At 37.9% G+C, this 20482-nt stretch overlaps 1 protein-coding gene across 1 annotated transcript in view; it reads left to right on the forward strand.

The window, feature by feature from the left end:
• Nucleotides 1–20482, forward strand: part of LOC128520107 (cingulin) — a 38064-nt gene that overhangs the window by 3144 nt on the left and 14438 nt on the right. Inside the window, exons 2-14 of the mRNA XM_053494146.1 lie at nt 10403–10651; nt 10897–11497; nt 12951–13054; nt 13295–13364; nt 15421–15536; nt 15664–15796; nt 16470–16682; nt 17223–17371; nt 18235–18355; nt 18519–18731; nt 18817–19038; nt 19152–19400; nt 19708–19878. Coding sequence (XP_053350121.1) covers nt 10404–10651; nt 10897–11497; nt 12951–13054; nt 13295–13364; nt 15421–15536; nt 15664–15796; nt 16470–16682; nt 17223–17371; nt 18235–18355; nt 18519–18731; nt 18817–19038; nt 19152–19400; nt 19708–19878 — 2610 coding nt within the window. The 5' untranslated portion in view covers nt 10403. The remainder of the gene's footprint in view (nt 1–10402; nt 10652–10896; nt 11498–12950; nt 13055–13294; nt 13365–15420; nt 15537–15663; nt 15797–16469; nt 16683–17222; nt 17372–18234; nt 18356–18518; nt 18732–18816; nt 19039–19151; nt 19401–19707; nt 19879–20482) is intronic.

The raw sequence follows: 20482 nt of genomic DNA on the forward strand, positions 1-20482 counted from the left end.
CGTTACATTGATTATGTTTTCTCTTCATATAATTTCGAATTTAAAGCCTATATAGACTGTGGTCCGATTTCAGGAATAGTTTAGCAATTCTCATCATTTCACAATATGTACATCTTTATTTAATTACTAAGAGACTCAGGGGCTCAATGTGTTAAAAGAGAAAACACCAAAATCCACATTACATGGCTGCAGCACTTCTGCAGATTAACTATCTTGATTAACAGGTCAAGAATCTAAGAGAAGTTTAGCTTTTAAATTTATATTGGCTCTCTTTCACATGCCTGAGATTTGAATATTTTACAAAATAAAATAAAAAAATCAGGCATGATTTGTGGTCCCTAAACCCTAGGATGACAACACATTATTTAATAAATGTAACCAATAATTATAAGAAACTTAGAAACTTCTAGGAAACCTAGGTTTAGAATAACAAGCCTGTTTCTAATATCTGTGCTGCAAATTATCAGAATTGTCAGTTGGTACGACCAAATTTGCTTTTGTTGTTAAAGTTTGTTATTTTTCATAAGCTTCAAGCTCTGGTGGTCTATATGATATGAAGCAGAATATAATTATAATCTTGTAGGGTCTAATGTAATTATTGTTAAGATAATTTCAAACCATTTCTTTCTCATATAAAGAATAAGTAAATATGCAGTTGCTTGTAGAGTTCTTTATTCTTTAACTCCGGATGCAGTTCATTAACTATTTGAATGTGCAACCTATTCATTATTAAATAATAGACAGAATGTGGCATAGAGGAGGTTGTCCACCAAAAAGTTTTCCTAAGGTCATTTTAAAAACGGCCAAGACCAAAAATGAACTTTCTAATTATCATCAGTGAAACATGGTTGTAGTAGCATTGTTGTGGAGATTTTTTTTAAATATTCAAACTGGGAAACTAGTCAGAGTTGAGAGCAAAAGGGATGCAACCAAATACAGAGCCACACTAAAGGAACCCTGTTCTAGACTGCAAGAGACTTGAATACTTTATGTGCCTAAATAAAACATTTATTTATATTTATTAAAGGTTCAACTGACTTATCTAAATCAGTAGTAACAATAGCTATCGGGTTTAATGTTTTTTGTTTTTGAAATGACATAGTTAAATGCTTAAGAGCTATTATTATAAAAGCATTTTTGGTTTCATCATCCCTAATGGTCAAGCAGGAAAACAACAACAACATGAAATTATCATCATTCTTCGTTTAAGTGTGTGGGTGTGTGTCTGTCGGTGTGTTTGTGCTCTGATCCCACACTAATGATGTCGCTTGTGCAGTCAAGCTTGACGTGAGCAAGAGAGCGAGTCCATGAAGAGCTACAGTATGTGCAGACAGTACAAAAGTGCGTGTCTGTTTATCACCGAAACTCACATTGATAATGGTTAATATCTGATTAATCATACACCCTACTACATTCACAACTTTGATTTCCATACCAAGGTTAATTTTTGCATGCTGTCGCCCTTACACGTTTGCATTTCATCACACTAGAGCAAACCACAGTCTAGCTTCTTATGAAAGCAAGCTAGCACAGGGGCCTTTGGCCATGTTTTGAAAAGGTGCTTATTCTTATAGTATTGGAAGATGTACAGTATTATTTGACAAGATGCGTTATTGTTTTTGGAGGATTAAAAACTGATATGTAGGTATGTCGGGGAAGAGGGGAAAGGTTGTAAGTGTAAAACAGCTGTGTAAAGTTTTAAAAAAGGGGGATGTTTTTGTGTAGAGAAATGAAGCTGAAAGAACTTAATATTGTATGTCTCACAGAAGAACGAACACTTACCATATCAGTAAGTGCTTTGATTTACAGTAAGTAAACAATTGTTATATTGTAGTATTATACTCTGTTCTTGTATAAACAGGTATTTTATGTCACAAAGGGTAGTTCTTTTTTTTTTTTTTTTTTTTAGCATGAAGTTTTTATTCCCATGATTGAAATGTAGATGCGAGACAAATGCTAGAGAAAAGACTGGGTTCAGTGCGGTCTGTGTTGTTCGGCTTTACAGTGGGTTTTCTGCCCCACTTCACTGTAATAAAGATACAGTATGAGGTGGTGCTTCTGCTTTACCCCACACTTGTTCTCTGCAAGCACTGAATACTGTCACTGTTCTTGCTTAAGCACTGACACACAGCGAGAAAGTAAACAGACCGTGAATGAGTTCTGGCGATGCTCTTTTTGAATATGCTTTTTATTTTTATGTTTATATCAAAATATGATAATTTGAAGTTTTAAAAAGGAAAAAAATAATCCTGTCACACTTTTGGTCCCCACTAGACATCGTGCTTATTATTGTACACAAGGCTTATATCCCCAGCTCAACTAGTATCAAGTGTTATTCTGGCATCCATACTGTTTGTCCGGGGCATTAAATTTGGATTTCGAGAAGTTAAGATTTAGCCCCACAAGAATACATTGCTGTTTTCTAATCTAAATGAATCTTATTGGTTATAAATGTTATTGCTGTTAGATATTACATGTGGGTGACACCAGGGAATCGTTCAGCACAATTGCAATCAGTTGTTTCAGTAGCAAAGTTCACTGGCAGCTGCCATAACCTATAATCCCATAACATTTTCTGTCTTTAAAAAGTAAATATTTTCAAGAGCACAACAGTATTTAAAACTCGTAAATGCTTCAGTCTAAGTTGTAGCTGAATCAATTATTACAAAAGGGGAAAAAGAAACACTTATCAGATATCCCAACAAACCAAGGTCCTCAAGGACACACTGTGGCCATGGTACAGACAGAAAGTCAAACTTTTGTGCAATTGAGTCATACAGCAAACTTGCCACTTCATGAATCTGTGATTTAGTATGGATGGCAGTTTAGCAACGTCGGTCAGGTGTTTATGATCCTTTGTGTAGTTAAATAGTGTTTAAAGTTCAGTTTGCTCAGGCAACTAGTGTATAAAAACGGGCAGCAGTCAATTAACGCTATGTGGTGTAACAGCATTTACTGTACATGGTTCTATAGTATTATTGTTTTTATAAGATTATTATGCTTATCTCAAGGGAATTTATTATGCAAAATTTACTTTTGTCATGTTTTGATATTCAGATGGTCCTCCAGTCCAGTGTGCATGTACAAGGTGAAAAAAAATCCTGCTTTTTGTTTTCTTTTAGCCAGTCTGATTCTCCTTCTAACATGACCTCATTTAAGAAGAGCCCCTCCCCTAACTTGTTGCTGAGCCCTGTTGTTCTCACAAGTACAGTAGCTCAAACACTGAAATATCACGTTCTGACGAGGAGTGAAATAAAGGGAGTGTGAAGTATTAAATAATTTATTATCTGAGGGGTATTTCAACTGGGGGCATTAACAGGAAATAAAGATGGGGACTTGCCTTTAGGGTCAAGGGTTTGATTCCTGCCTTGGGTCTGTGTGCGTAGAGTTTGCATGCTCTCCTCGTTCTTGTTGGGTTTTCTCTGTGTACTCCAGAAGGGAAGGACGGTTGAGTTTACATATGATTCTTTCATGTGCTTATTTATGTAACAACACTGACTCCAAACTTGTTTTTCTTTTTAAATTTTATATTGGTTTGCATTTGAGGTGGTAAAATTCTGTCGTCCCTTCGTAATCCTGCAGGTGGTGTGCTTTAGACCAGTGGTCTCTAATCTTTTTTGCACCACGCACCAGTTTCACTTGAAATGTGAGCAGTTTTTCCACGGACTGGCGATCATACGCTCGTAACAAAGAATAATAAAGTGCATAATATATACAACATACCATAACACAGAATCAGTATGAGTCCTGAACTTGTTTCCCTATGATGGGATGTTCCCATCTAGGAGTGATGGGAACACCCAAGTGTATTCCTCATGTCCAGTCTGCTCCTTAATTTCATTTTGGTCAGATTTCACATGTGTTTTGATGTTGGATATGAGTTCAGCAGAGATAATTGTATTATACACTGCGGTGGACTATTTTCTTTTAACAGGGGTGGTACACATGAAATCTGGATGGCAATGGTATTATTTTAATTCACATCAAGCAAGTTTTTATTTAGCATGTAGCTATGTTTAAATGTAAACATACCTTACTGTTGATGATGGCACCACGATCCTATAACCCTAGTGTGTTGTTTTCATTGGAAGAGGTGGCAGAAGGGTTTTTAACTACATGGCACAGGTTTAACTTTCTCTAGAGAAGCTGGGGAGTTCTGATATGCCCAAGACCAGATCCTGATATCGTCTGTTCCTTCTAAGCTGGGTTCACAGATGAAGGGCTATTCAGTACAAAATAATAAAGTTGAATTTAAATCGTGTCCCTGACATTAACATATAAAGGGAGTCACAGCAGGAACACCATAAGCGACGGAGTGTAAAATCTATCCAAGAATTCCTGTGAAATTAAACAAATCCCTGTGTACGTCCATCATCTCGTCACCTGATTCATTATGCTGCTGCGTGAATCCAGTAGTAGGGAAGTTAAGAAGGTCCCTAGATATGATCATTTTCATGCACTGCATACAATATATAATACTCACATAACGGTCAGACATAAGGAACAGACACTATAAAAATAAAAATGTAAGTTGCTCTGGATAAGAGCGTCTGCCAAATGCCTAAATGTAATGTAAATAATAACCTTCATATGTAATGAGAGGATAGGACACCATCACTGATGTTATATTGTTTTTCTTATTCTTTATTATTGCAGTTCTTAAAAAAATATGACTTTACAATGTATTGGCATCAAAAACCTAGTCCTGAGCCGCACACTGGAGCTTTTTTATACCCGGTGGACTAGCTAATAAATGTATGATACTAATATGTCAAAGACAATATTATCGAAATGAAAATTGGATATACTTTAGAGTAGTCAATGTGCAGCTTGTATATCAGTACAGATTAACTGTCCTCTAACAATAACACAACACGCAGACTTAATCGTCTAAATAGCTGGCAACAAAAATGAGTACACCCATGTCAGGGAACATGTCAAAACTGTTTCCGAATGTCAACCTTTTGTGTAAGCACCATCGTTATCTAGCACTGCTTTAAACCTACGGGCTTTGAATTCACCAGAGCTGCGCATGTTGTTACTGGGATCCTCTTTCACTCTTCTATAATGATATCATGAAGCTGCTGGATGTTAGACACTTGGCGCTTCGCCCCCTTCCGCTTTTGTGGACAGACACTTTTGTGAGTGTCTGTGTGTGTGAGATATAGTACAGTACCTGTAAGCTAAATATATAGTCTGAGTTCATTTTAATCATTGTGATGTTCTAGAGTGAAAGTTTTTTTTTTTTTGCTGAATGGTCACATGAGCCTAAGACCTTTTAACTACACTGGCTGCCAACTCCACTGCTCCACTTTCTTTTACTAGATTCGGCTTAGTGTGTGTGTGTGTGTGTGTGTGTGTGTGTGTGTGTGTGTGTGTGTGTGTGTGTGTGTGTGTGTGTGTGTGTGTGTGTGTGTGTGTGTGTGTGTGTGTGTGTGTGTGTGTGTGTGTGTGTGTGTGTGTGTGTGTGTGTGTGTGTGTGTGTGTGTGTGTGTGTGTGTGTGTGTGTGTGTGTGTGCGCACAAACACCCACACACAATCTGTACATGCGCATACTTTGAGTCACTCTAACAGATAAGGGGAAAGAGTTTTGTTTGTATGGTTATACAGGGCCTTACAGAACACTGTGATTTGTTGCTTTTTTTTTATATATTAAAGAGGAAGTCATCTGAATGTGTGTGTGTCTGTGGAAAAGAGAGGAACAAGGGGAGGTGTGTCTTTAGATTGAACAGGTGGTTGCTTCTTTTTATCACCAAAGTGAATTTTGATAAGACCACAGAGCTGGCTCTTTTAATTCCTTGGCATTTTCTTTGGATTTGTTGACTTTACTCACTTTTTTTATCATTATTACTATTATTGTTATCATTATAATTTGTTTTATCATTTTGTTTTTAAACACTGTGTTTATAATATTTAAATCAATAATAGTGTTTTCACAACGTTTTGCCGTCCACATTTCTTTTTCCTAGGTACGAATCTTTTTTTTTCTTTCTAAAACGTCATCGCTGCTGTTGTGCTGGAATGTGACCAGTCACACAATTGTAACCTGTTCACAGGCTGCCAAAGCATGTCAAAACTGCCGTATCCAGTCGCAATAGACACACACCCGCCCTGCAGTCTCGACAAAGTCATCGTGTTGATGGAATATAATGTCAGAGACTGACACACCCTTTGCACTTTAATCTCGCCACCTCCACTGAGACGCGCAAGTGACGTCTACAACAGCTATATTTGTAATGTACTTAAGCAATATCACATGAGCGGGAGTAAGGGTGTACTAAATATCAGCACGAGTGTTTATTTAACTAATCATTTTGCTCCGCCAACACGTATCCTTCCACAACTGCTGGAACTAACCAAACATGACTAGCAGAACCGGTGACTAAGACATGGTGAAAGACATTTTAACTAGGACATGTGAAAAGGGTTTTAAATTCTTCTCCTATGTAGCCAAAAGGTGAACAGAATAAACCATTGAGGTGATAAACGTTCCTGTAAATTGCTGAAGTTTGTCTCCACTGTCTTCCACTTGGGGATATGGGCTCCAGGTCCGGGGTTGAACGCATATGGTGTAAAATTTGGGATTTCGTCTCGTGTTAGAAGCTAGGTAGCTTTGTAGCTCATGTTGGCCGTCAACAAAAATGACAGTTTAGAGGTCATTTGTAACAACTTGGAAGCAATTAATAGGGAATCAAATTGTCAGTTAAGAGGACATAATGTTATGTTATGTTTTCTTGATGAAAGTTCTTCTTTGACTTGTTTTAAATGTGGATTTTGGCAGCTGATCTTCTCTCTTTCCAGTACTGTGGATCATGGTGCCAGTACCGTCCTTCTTACCCATGTTGGAAACATGCATATAACTAGTTGCATTTTGTCGCTGTTATACCAGGACACAGCAGAAATGGAAGTGGCTAGAAAGCAAACAAACAAGACTGGCCACGAGATGCACTGTTAAGTTAGATGAGCAAGAGAGACCGACAGTCTAGACATGAATGTACTGCAAGCCAGCACATTAAATTAACCTGACTGTTATTTACTAACATTACACTTGGGAACTTTATCTAATTCAATTGCAGTTCCTGCAGTTTATTCTTATGCCCAGAAAGATAATTTTGCTTTGACACGAGAGAGAATGAGGGGTCATGCATCATTGGAATGAAGTGGTTTCGGTGCAGAAGTATCGGGACAAATGCAGTATTGGACTGATGCTGCATTCTTACTTAGCAGATGGATTTTATTTGCTACACAACCTGTAAAATTACAAATCAGACAATCACAATTGTTGTTATTTACAACAATACTTGCTCATTGGAATTCTTTTTGATATGATGATCATTTCAGGGTGGAGCCTAGCGGCAAGAAACACCATTGTTGTCCGTGATGTCTAATATATAATTTGTGTAGGGTGTTTAAACCCCTGCTGCTCGCACAACTGTTACATGGTCTGCTACATGAAGCCTAAATACAGGCTGTATACAAGTACTCTTTAAAGCCATTTTAAAGTTTAGTTCAGGTATAATGTGTAGGTTGTGTTTTAAGCCGTGCTTATTGTGAACTCTGGTTACTCTATAGCTGTTATAGGTTTGTCCCATAGCTTGTATATACATACTATGTCTCATTTCAGTTTGTTGTAAAATAAATAAATAAATAAAAAATGTTGTGCTCTGTGGCTAACCTACAGTACGTGTGCACTCTGGGAACACAGAGTTAATGTGCCAAACCACAATAATCCATGAAAACACATCAAAGCTCCAGTTACACAGAAGGTAGGGTTATTTTTATCCTTTAGCAAGGATAAGTCTTACACAGAGTGCTATATTTGCATATTTAGCTGAATTATGTTTTGTAAAAAGCTGCAATAAGTGTCTTTGGACATGCAGTGATATTTAGGAAATGAGTTACAGAATTTAAGTCTAATGTCTGATGTCCTTTATATACACGTCATTCATGGATGACTAATTTATAGGACTTTTCAGTCTATGGCTTAGATAGACTTAATTACCACAGCTCGGAGCACTTCCTCGTTTCGTTTTTTGACGAGAGACTGTCAGAATGAATGTCACAACCAATTTAGCAAGAACCACAAAACAATTATACAGACCATTTTGAGATTTGTGCATATTTAATTTATGAATTTTGATATCTCGCAGGCAAACTTTTTTTCTTGAGTAGGCCATGCACAAAGAAAGTGTGTTCAGAACCAGAAAAAAAATGTCTCCCAGGTCAGTTGTGCCAACAGTGTTTACTGTTTTTTCCAAGATATGACATGGCAGAGGATTTAGGAGAAAGTACAGATGTTAGAGATGTTACAAACCCTACTGCATATACTGTACATACACACACTCACCAGCAAGTTCATTAGGTACATCTATTCAACTGCTTGTTAAGGGTAAATATCTAATAAGCTGATCACATGGCAGCAACTCAATGCACTAAGGCATGCAGACATGGTCAAGACGGTCTTCTGAAGTTCAAACCGAGCGTCAGAATGCGAATGAAAGGTGACTTAAGTGACTTTGAACATGACATGGTTGGTTGGTGCCAGACAGACTGGTCTGAGTATTCTCGAATCTGTTGATGCTACTGGGATTTTCACACACAGTCATCCCTAAGAGAAAATATATCCATTGAGCAGCAGTTCTCTGGACAAAAATGCCTTGTTGATGCCAGAGGTCGGAGGAGAATGGCCAGACTGGTTCGAGCTGATAGAAAAGGGGAAAGGCAACACTAAGCCAAATATACAACTGAGGTACACTGAAGAGCATTTCAGGATATTCCATCTTTATTATAATCCAGAACAACAGCAGACTTGAAGTTGTCTCAAACATGCTTTTTCACATCTATTAAACTGCATGTATAATACAGGCTTAGAGCATGTGAATCATCTGCTGCAATAAACCCATCATTTAGGTAGTAGCTTTCATTTTGTTGTCAGTCTTAGAGTCTCATCTGCTGTCTCATCATTTGTTATTTTCTCTTTTCTCATTTTTTTTTTTTTTTTTTTAACTCATTTTACCTAGAGTTAGCTTGTAATATTAGCTTACTTTTACTGGGCATCAAATCCAATACAGAGAGAAGTGTGTAAAAGAGGAACCCTAAATAGAAGCTGACCTGGGGGCATTTTTAAAACCGTTTTTTTTTTTTTTTGTTGTTTGTTTGTTTTGTTTTTAACAACTGACCTGAACACTAAACACACTTTCTTTGTGGATGCCACTTCTGGCCTACTCCAGAAAGAAAGGTCCTTGAAGAAAATTTGCCTGTGAGATATAAAAATGTAAACTATAACAAATATGAGATTAAATCAGATGACTTTCTGTTTGGCATGAGTCTCAAAATGGCCTTTACACGTTCATGGTTTTGTGGTTTTTGCTACATGGGGTGTGAGTAGCACATTAACTGAAGCTTTAAGTTGCAAATGGGAGATGATCTCATCATTTTTTATTTATTTATTTATTTTTTAAATAAAACAGACTCTGTGGTCAATAAAATGGAAATTACATTTAAAAAGTAATATTTTTAATTCCTTTATTTGGCCTGGTACCAAATCATTCACTGGCCAGAATGGTTGTTGGGGATAGACAAGACCATGAAAGATTCACATCATGGATGCATCTTGGGATATTCCCCCTTATATTCCCAGATGAAAAATCTGCAGCATGTGATCATGTCAATGTGGACCAAAATCTACACAATGGTTTCCGGTGTTTTTTACACTGCTAACGCTGCGGAGTGTGAACTTGGCACACTTATTTTGTAGGGAATGAGGAAACGAGTGGGGGCCAGGCTTGCAAAAATGTGCACAGGAGGAAAAATAAAGCACCTGTGCACATTTTTGCATTTGTCTATCAGTCCTCTTGAAGATTTAAATATTGCATTTTTTGATTTCGAGACGTGTGGTTGAAATCAGTGTTTTAGAGAGATACTGTAGTATTTAGGTTTGTTTGTTTCCCATTCAAATAAGCTGTCAGAAATCAGTAAAACTTATTTCTGTCCAATAAACTCACTACCATCTTATTTGTTTGTTTTTGTTCAAGCTCTAACAAAAACAAACAAAAAAATTTTTTTGGTCCCAAAAAACCTGGTCCCAAATTCTTCCACTGATGTCATGCAGTATGGTGCCTGGCTTGCCAAATCTGACAGCACCAGTTGTGTATTTGTTGGTTTAGATTTGGATTGTAAGTTAGTTGCCTTGTACTCAATGCAAAAATGCTACACAACTATTGTGCTTAAAAAAAAAAAAAAAAAAACTGAACTCATGTTCAGTCTTGAGCTTAGATTGCTGCTATGTTGAGTTTCTCCTTTCTGCTTTGTGATTTTTATTAAGTTCTCTGGGTTCCTACCAAAATGCCAGTTAATGAATGAATTGTCTGATTTATGATGTCGTTTCCCTTGTCTGTTTCAGCATGTCTGCATCAGCATCGGGTAGAAAAACCCCAGTGGATTATGGGGTTCAGATTCGCTTCATAAATGACCTGCATGATCCCGCAGGTGGAGGGCATCGAGACAGCACCGGGAAATCCTCATCCCGGTATGGCGTGGCCGTCAGGGTGCAGGGCATCGCGGGCCAACCGTATGTAATGCTTAAAGATGGAAAGAAAGGTGATTCCTATGGAGTGCAACTCCGAACCCCAAGCTACAACAGCTTACCCAGGTAATACCGGTTTACAGAGGTGAACAAACACATCCATGCTTCAGCCTACCTGCCTATTTGCATTTAACTAAAGAATGAGGAAAAGAGAAATGGTAATGAACACTACTTTAATGACCGCAATAACATGAACTAACTTCACAGCCTTAACCGTACCTATAAGCTGAATAAAACATTGTGGAATGTAATGTAGTTTTCTTACTATTGGACGTAGCATATAGTGCTGTAATGTTTATCTCGCCCCTTAGAAGCCGGGAAGATGGAATAGACGATGGTCAGCATCTTTCCTCCGCGGATGCCAGCGTGTTGCGAAGGGCTCAGTCACATGGCTCTCTGCTGGACCGAGAGAGTGACTACAACAACTCCTTAAAGGAGTTTAAGCACCCTAATGGAGACAGACGCTCCGGTAGCTACGCCAACCTGGACAGCGGAATCGGCATGGGGATGGAAAGGAACCAGTGGGGAGGATCCTACCAAGCAGGGCTGAACGGCTCTTTAGACAAGGAAAATTTGAGAAGAATAAACAACTACTATGAATCTCCTTCAGACGCTGTTAAACCTTCACAAGACAGGCGTGCCAAAAATGGAGACAGGAATTTTACAGGACAAGCCAGTGTTGCCGGAGGCTCCTCCAGGGGGCGCACTCCTGGTGTCCATGTAGGAAACGGGCCTGCAACCACCGTCCTTTCTTCTGCTCAGCTGCTGCCTTCAAATGATTATGCTTCTCCTCCATCATCCTTACCTGTTTCAGGTTACAGCAGACCGAGCCGGACCTCGGGATCTGTGGCTAAGATCGCAGCCGTGCATTCGTCTGGCCTAAATAATGATTGGTCCACCGTAGATGCGCATGTAAGTGGTATATGTGTCTAACACATTGTTTATAAATAAAAAAACGGAAAAATAAGTTATCTGTAAAGCTGATTCGCGACAATGGCAATTGTTAACAGCGCTATACAGAAAAAATTTAATTGAACCAGGTTTATTATAGCTGTATCCAACAACCCCGGATTTTTTTAATTTTCTTTTTTTTTTTTCTTTTTTTTTGGTGGTGGAATATTTGGAACTACATATATAATGCAAAATCCATATGCATTGTACAGCTTTATTTCTTGTAGCTTAATCTACAACACTATTGGGGAACATTAAAAGTAATTCTCACTCATACTTGATGCCGAATTACAAGTACACATGCAATTAATTAATTAAATAAACAGTGGAACTTATGAAAGGTTCACCAGGCGCTGGTGCTAGTACTGTGATTCTTGCCAGATATTTGCCATTTCTACAAACGTAAACATAAAGAACGTAAAACTGCAATCTTTCACGTCGACATTTTGAGCAAGAGGTGCAAATACAAAGGACCCACTGTGCGGCTCCCTTCTCTGGCCTCCAGAGCTCTGAAGTTTCTCTCAGTGCCAGATAGCAGTGTTGACAGTGACCAACTGTTTATCAGACTGTATTTTAACAGGAAAGGAAACAGACTCGCATGTGAAAGAAAAACTTTCTCTTTATATACGACAAGCCAAGGAGATAAATTAGATTTAGACGTTACACATTGTGCAATATGTCTGCTATGACAGTTTCATTGTTTGTTCAGAATTAATAACGGTTACTCAATTGTGAGTGAACCTAATGGTTTGAACATAAGTAGATTTTTTTTTTTCTTAAGAATTCCAAAATTGCAGTTTTCATATTTCTATTATTCCATTCTGTAAACTTTTTTCTTAAAGCCATTTAAGTAAAAAGTTAAGCGTTATTGCAATGATAACAAAAGCCTTATTTGTTTACCGAAATAGTCCTCAAATGTGTAATCCAGCACACAATATGTTAAATTGAACTACTTGCTACTGGGGTCAGGATTTAAATCAGCTCAGGTACTGGTCCCAATCTGACCACAGTGCCTGGTTTATTTAGGGTGCATTCTTCTTCATTCACATTCAATAGAAATGGTCCATTACATTTCACTCTCATTTGTAAGTAGCTGTAGCAGGTTACGGAAAGCTGATCCAGAAGACTGGCCCCATGCGCTCAAGTAAATGTGCCTTGGCTCATTGGTGTGGTGTCTGTTGACAGACCCTGTACTTAAATTGCATGGTGAGGGTTTAGATAAGTTCAGGGAGGATTTGCACTGCATGTTTTTTGGAGATAAATGTATGCATTCGTGTGTTTCAAAATGCTTTGTTTGTTTCTAACGCATGATGCATTCGCAATTGTTGTCATTATTAATGTGCTTTTCTGTTCTGTGTTTCTCTATGCTACTGAATCTCATGTAACATTCGTAGCCCCTTATTTCTGCTTTCAGGTGACTCCTGATCTTTTGAAGGATCAAAGTCAGAGCTCAGGGTCAGGGTTCAGCAGTGAGGAGGATCAGATCCAGCAGATAATCTATGGTGTTCTACGACAGGGGTAAACGTATATCATTTATAAAAATGTGTAATGAAAATGAATAAAATTGCATGCATGTCAAAATCTCATGTCTTATCTAGAAATGCATGCCAAAAATAAATGTGCATTATTTATAAGAAAAAAAAGAAAATTTAGCCTTCATCCGGTCGTTATATTGAAAAACAGCAATATGTTCATATGTTTTTTTTAGAATGTACAAGTGCAACTTTTAAAGTAAACTTTCCTTTCTTTTGCCCTTAGGAGCAGCGAGAGCGATGCCGCAATCAAGCGCAGAGTTCACGTCATTTGCAATAAGATCCAGGGACTCAAGGTATGGCCCAGGTTTCACCTTACCCTCTGTAACTTTACACTTCGCTTCACGTGTTGCGGGGATTTACTTAGAGTACGCTTGGCTTCTGCACTTAATCTCCACGCGTGAAAGTGCAAAATGGCGACTTCTGCTTTTATTGTTTCTTCATTGTGTAACAGGAACTTTAAAATGTAATTCTTTCTTTTTCATTATCGTTGCAGAGAAAACGGACTAATTTATAATAATACATGCCACACTTGTATACCTACACTGTAGATCAACAGTTTATTTATATTTATCATTTGGGTTGTGAATCCATATCTATGGGTGTTTTTTAGTAAGCCCTCACTAACATTTTATGTCATGACACGATTTTACTGAAAATTTCTTATGACATTTTAAAATGATTTTTATATCAGAGTTTGCAATGTAGACAAGTGTACAACATGTTTACTCAACATATGAAGTACAAGCACACTATCACAGTGACTAATACCGCACCAAATGGTACTAGGCAGGAACACTCGTTAACACAGAATATTTCCACAAACACAGCAAAAGCGAGACAAACAGGATCTTTTTTAGAGAGACTATAGGGACACACAGATGAAATTGTGGCTGATGAGAACTGTAGTTTAGCATCTCCATGGAAAAACCCTGATAGGCATATTTTAAATAGAATTTTATGTGGAGTACAGTTTTGTTTTGTTTTTTTATTTTTAAAGGTAAATACCTTGAACTGAAATATTGGAAAAATATAGTAAGAGTGATGGAATCCACAAAATATGTAGGGTTGTAAAAACGTATTAAAATAAAATGAGTTACATAGTACAATCTGAAGTGCTTATAGGGTTATACAGTAGACACCTTTTTATATGTCTTTCAATTATAATGGAATCACAATTAAAATTTGTTTAACATTAAATTTAACACACTATTTTTGGTCAAAATATTTTGGTGGCATCATACAGTAGGTGCATTTTAATTATGCCTAATTTAACTTTAATGTGTGCCACATGTAGTGGGTGGGTATGTGTCCATGTAATGGGCTGGTGTGCTCCATATGCCCCAAGTTTGGTTGGACAGGCCCTAGGCCCCATATGACCCTACTCACAGGACAAGCGGTATAGGCGATGGATGGATGGATAGATAGATGGATGGATGGTTGTAATGTGATAATGAAAAACTAATAGCTTAATAAACTCAATACAAAGATTTACACAATAACCTTACTTATTAAATGAAAGTCTCCATGTAAGAGCAGCACCTAATGCAAAAAGAAAAATGTAAAACAGAGTAAAACTGCCACTGCTAGAGAATAATTTGACTGCCAGTGCTTCAAACAGTTAAGTGGGTATTTGAATACCAGTGCACATCCTGAGTGACATGGGGGGTAAGAGCTGATTTATGACTTGGACGAAGTTCTCTCAAGCTTCTTTGTGGCCAAGTTGGCACAATACACAACTCAGAAATGAACAGTGTTGAAATTTAGATTTGTGTTAGAATTAATTGGCTGCAGATCAAATAGCGAAGTCTAGTTTAGTGCAGCTTGGAACATATCCACTTCAAAACACATACTTCTTTTGATATGGTATATTTGTGTCTCTGTTAAGTTGGAATATGGATGGATAATTTTTTTTTTTTCGGTCTTTAAGTCTGCATTCTGTCTACCCTGGCATTTAAACAAATAGTTGAATAGAGAGGCCCTACATGTCTAACTACAGCAGCACTGTAGTTAATGTTTTGCTCTTTATCTAGGTGATTTCCGGGGTACTCGTTTGTAAGTAAAGCGTGATCACCTGTCAGGTTGCCCTCTGATAAGCTGATTAGAGCCTGACTGAATTCTCCAACCACTATGTTGGTCGCGCGCTCATTGTAGAGCACATGAGCATTAAGTGTATTTGATTACTAGGCTTGTTAAATCCCCATTTCCTGGCCATATAATATTACAACACCTGTTTAAAATATATTAATGTCCTTCAAGTGCAATATGTATTTGTTAAATATACAGTGTATATATGAGTTATAGTACTTCTGAGACTATGGTTCTATGGCTGAAATCTGACTGTGTTTGTAGACGAACAAATCAGACCTTGCACTTAAAGCAGACCTGGAACAAAGTCTGGATGAAAACATAAATCTGCAGGAACAGCTAAGCAGGAAGAAGACCGAGTTAGACCAGACACACTCTGAGTAAGATCCACCTCACACATTGTTTCACAGTCTGTCTTTCACAGCATTTTTGGGTGCTATGCCGTGATTATACTGTCTGTGTTACACATCAGTAACAATGTGTTTGTGATGTCTGTGTGTGTCACAGGATGATTCAGTTGCGTATGGAAAGAGAGAATGCAGAGTCTCTCGTCAGACAGCTGGAGGACCAACTGACAGGGCTGCAGGAGGAGCTGAGGAGAGAGGCGGGCAACAGAGCAGAGACAGACGAGATGCATACGGTACACAAGCTTTTATTGTCTGTAATAACTGCACAGAAAAAAGGAGTTGATATACCTGGAAGTAGGGCTAGGCAATTAATTAAAAAAACACTCAGCACCTCTAATAAACATAGTGTTGCCCCTGTCAATTATAATTTTTTATTCTGTTAATACTTGCTCCATTGATTGTTCATGTATTATCCCATTAAACACAAACTAATATATGTGTGGTCACATGACTCCACCCTGTCCAGTCTGTGACATTGTAGCAACATGGAGGAGAGCACTTTCATTAAAAAAAATCCCAGTTTTAGTAGTCTAGCATATTTACAGTACAAACCATGTCGGCGAACTATGAGGGCAAAAAACAATCAAACCTAAAAACAAAATAATACTACTACTACCACTAATAATAGCCCATACTATTTTATTATATAATAGTATAATATAATACTTAATCATGAACAAGGTAAAATTTTCAGTCACAATATTGTAACATATTCTTACTAATACTACTTTTTAACGTTTTTTTTTTTTTTTGGCGTTATTTTAATTAAAATTGAAGTGCATATATATACAGAACATGTAATTCACATGCTTTAAACTACATTTACAATTAACATTTAGAACACAGATAAAACTTCAATTTTAATGAATGAATAATGAATGAATCGTTCCTGTAAATTATATGTAGGAGTTGATGGCACTGCGCAATGAACTGGCTGGAATGGCAGCACAGTATCAGAGACAGGAAGACATTGTGAGACAGAAAGAGCGGGAGCTGACTGCCCTGAAAGGTGCCCTAAAGGAAGAGGTGTCTACCCATGACAAAGAGATGGAAACTCTTCGTCAACAATACAGCCAAGACATGGAAAAGCTAAGAACCAGCATGGCACAGGTGTCGCAGGTTTGTACACTCATACATACTTGAGGGCAGCCAAATGAAGATAACTGCTGAGACCCGAGGACCTTAAATCCGCTGTAACTCAAACAATAAATTAAAAGCCTATTGTATCTCTGTTTGCTGATCCAGTAAATATGCACAGAGTCGCAAAATTCATACATAGACACTTTTTGGCCCGATGCTATTTTTTCCCAAAAAAACATTCTCTACTTGCCATTTCTATGCAAGTACTCATACTGTGTTGTCTCTCCTGGTGCTGATGAAATCTTTAATTTATCATGATATACCATGGTCTATACATGTCCCTTTATGTAAAAGTCAAATAGACTCTGGTGATCTCGAAAACCATTTTACAGGCCTGCTGTAATAAAGCCAAGATTCCAGAACCTGTTTAGTATTATGAGTAAATAAGGCAGCTGGCAGTCTTATAAGTCTCCTTAAAAATTAAACATCGGACATGTGCTCTACAAGATGGTGTTAGAGCAGCTTTAAAAGGCAGTGTTTACTAAATTAATGTTTATGTGCACAATCATATTTTTCCAGTCTCAGGTAAGCATAGAAGCAGAGCGCCAGCGTGTGAACTCTACAGTCCGCTCCTTACAGCAACAGCTAGAGGAAAACAAAGAGGAAGGTGTCCACTGGAGAGAGCAGTTCCAGAGCACCAGAGATGAGCTCCGCAACACAAAACAAGAGTAAGTGGCCGAAAGGTTATGAGATTAGCTGGTGACGAATGTCAAAATCCCCATGTCCTAAGCATCCGTGAATTACCTAAAGGTCTACACTGGCTGGTTCTGTACACTGTCCGCAACTACTTTGCAGCAGAATTTGGAAGTCTCCAAGTAATGAGAACTCTAAACGGAAGTGGGTAATCACGATGGATCATGCAGGTCTGGAGAGCAGAATCAGTCAGATCACTGGTATCTCAGAAGTGATTTGTGTATCTAGAGAGAAAAATAAAAAAGATAAAGCAAGACGGGGGGGGAGTAAATGACAAAGAAAGAGGTAGGGAGAGGGACTGCAGTTAGGTATGTTAACTTTTATATTATTGCATGTTTTGTGCGGAGTGCAATTAGAAAGTCTAGCAGGACTAGCTATGATAGTATAGCTAAAAGTGAGAGCCAGAAGGAAACATGGTCATCGGGTCTTCCTGCTAAGTAAGGCAACCAGTCACTTTACAGTAAACAAGCCTGAGTGAGCTCATAAGAGTGGAGGAAGACAGCAGACAAAAACATGATTTCATCATAAATCACTGTGCCCCTGAGTGCCCCCATCAGCTCCTTTTGTAAAAACTATTTACAAATGGCCAGAGTTCTCTGCTTAAACCTATACATTAAGACTGTGTCTAATTCTCAAACAGTAATTGTAAAGCTATTCCATGACTGTGATTTTTTTTTTTGTTGTTTAAAAAAAAAAAAAAAAAAAAAACTGCACTTTCTGTAGTTTTCATTATACATGGTGCCAACAAACAGCATGCACTTTTTAATTATAAAAGGTATGGATAAGTATTCATATTCTTTGCTTCATGTTAATATTTTGTGCATGTATGATATGCCAGACTTCTTCAAGCACGCTTAGACAAAGAAGAGTTTGAAGAAGAGCTAAAAGAGCTGCAGGAGAGACTTACCATGATGAAAAATCAGATCCCTGATGTCAAACCAAGTGAAGCAGTCAACCAGGTACTAACATTTATGCTTTTATTTGGATTGAGAGAAACAAAGCTTAATGATATTTTAAACTCTAGTTTGTGTTATGACATGTCAAAGGAATGAACAGTTAAAGTATAGAAAAATAGCATTTACCTTTATTTCACATGCGCACACAATCTTGAATTCATTACAGGAGCTGGAGCGGTGCCGTGCATCTCTAAAGCGAGCAGAAGCAGAGGTAGAGAAACTAAAGCAGGACCTTGACAAGAAGACTATGGAAATTATTTCATTAAAAAGGACCAATCAGGAACTTGATGCTGAGCAGAAATACGAGATTGACAGGCTAAAGGAACAATCCCGGAAAGATAAGGACGAGCTGACTAAAGTTCATGAAAAAACCAAGCAGGTATTTGGTTAAACCTGACATAAGGGTGATCTATGGTTTATTATGCCTCTATGATGCCCTTACTGTTGCCCTGTTCCTCTGCCAGCTTGCAGATCCTGCATTAGTGGAGTCTCTGCGTGGGGAAATGCGTGCGGTGCGTGGAGAGGCAGAGCGTCTGCGCAGTCAGTTGGTTTTGGCAGAGGAGGATCTACAGAAAGAAAAGGAGCGTCTCGCCTCATCCCAAATTGAACTGAACACAGTCTCAAGTGAACAAGAGGCACTGGAGGAGGCCAACACACGCCTCAAAGATAAACTTGCACGTCTAGAGGTAAATTAAATAATCATAAGCCTGCTAAGGAATTGTTTTGAGAGAAATGCAGTTGTTTGATAAGATCAGTGTGATAATAAAAATGAGCAAAAGCTTTGTCTTTTCATATCCAGTCCACAATGCAGGAACATGCTTCGCAGAACCTAGAGGCAGAGCAGGAGCTGCAGTTGGAGAACAGGAAGCTGAGGCAACAGCTGGAAGAGACCAAACGCAGCAGCACTAAACTGAGCCAGGAAAAGAACGAGTTGTCCCGAGCGCTGGAGGAACGAGCCAGGCAGATTGATGCTCTCCGCAAAGACAACACAGAACTTGACGAACAAAAGAAACAGATTGAAAAGGCAAAGGACAAACTCAACAAAGAGGTACATATGAATGAGGAAGACTGAGGCCAAGCCAGATACAAGTTTTCACAAAATCTTTTGATTGACTCTCTGCCGCATCTCGTTTCTATTTTGTCACTCAATTACATGGTCAGACGTAAATATTACACCTGATCAACCATTTTGCTATATATATATATATTTTTTAATTGTTACCTAGGAAATGCAGTGTATGGTAGACACGTATATATAGTACTGTCTCATGCTGTATTACCATCCCCCTGATATTGTATGTGTGGTTTGTGTTTTATATAAGAAATGTTTAGGCTCATTTCTATTTTTCCTTCAGATTGAGCGGTTGGCTGCTGATTCGAGTGTGTCTGTGCGCCTGGTACAGTCTCAGCTTGATGAGCAAAAAGATAAATGGAAAAAGGAGCAGCAGGACCTGCAAAAGGTCAACAAGGAGAAAATCAGCGAGCTGGAGAAAACCCAGATCACTCTGCGTTCTCTCCAGGAGGAGGTGAGGCGGGGCGAGCGGGTATTGTTTTTTATTTCTGAACTGTCAATCTTTCATGGAATCAGCTTTGTTGACTACAGGTTCCCCCATGTACAATGTATATATTGTGTACATAGTACATACTGTTCCCAAAGATACTCTTTGTTATTAGCTCACCGCTTTTAAAGCTAAAGTCAGCATCAACATTAGGTGCCATATATGTAGCAAGATTTATTTTCAGGATGTAACTAATATACAAATACAGTTTATTATTATTATTTTTTTTTTACATATTTATGTTACATAAATTGTATGACAAACTAACAAAGTAAAACAAAAAGGATTAGGGAAAGCTCATCTGCAAACACATCAATTGTTCAGAAAGGATTTCCATCATTGGGTCTTGTGTCCATTGCTAATAATAAACATAAGAAAATATTTTGGGTGTGTTCCTGTTATATTGTTTATAGCATAAACTCACAACAAATATCATCTGCTTGAATAAAAATTATTGAACAAAAGATGAGGGTTAAAGATTCCATATAATACCAGTTTTAAACAATTTCCCTTAATTCTTAGTGGCCTACAAAATTATTTATCGAATTTGTAGTTAAAATGACACACAAAT

This window comes from Clarias gariepinus, chromosome 4 (assembly GCF_024256425.1).
Source record: "Clarias gariepinus isolate MV-2021 ecotype Netherlands chromosome 4, CGAR_prim_01v2, whole genome shotgun sequence".
In the NCBI taxonomy this organism is placed as follows: Eukaryota; Metazoa; Chordata; class Actinopteri; order Siluriformes; family Clariidae; genus Clarias; species Clarias gariepinus.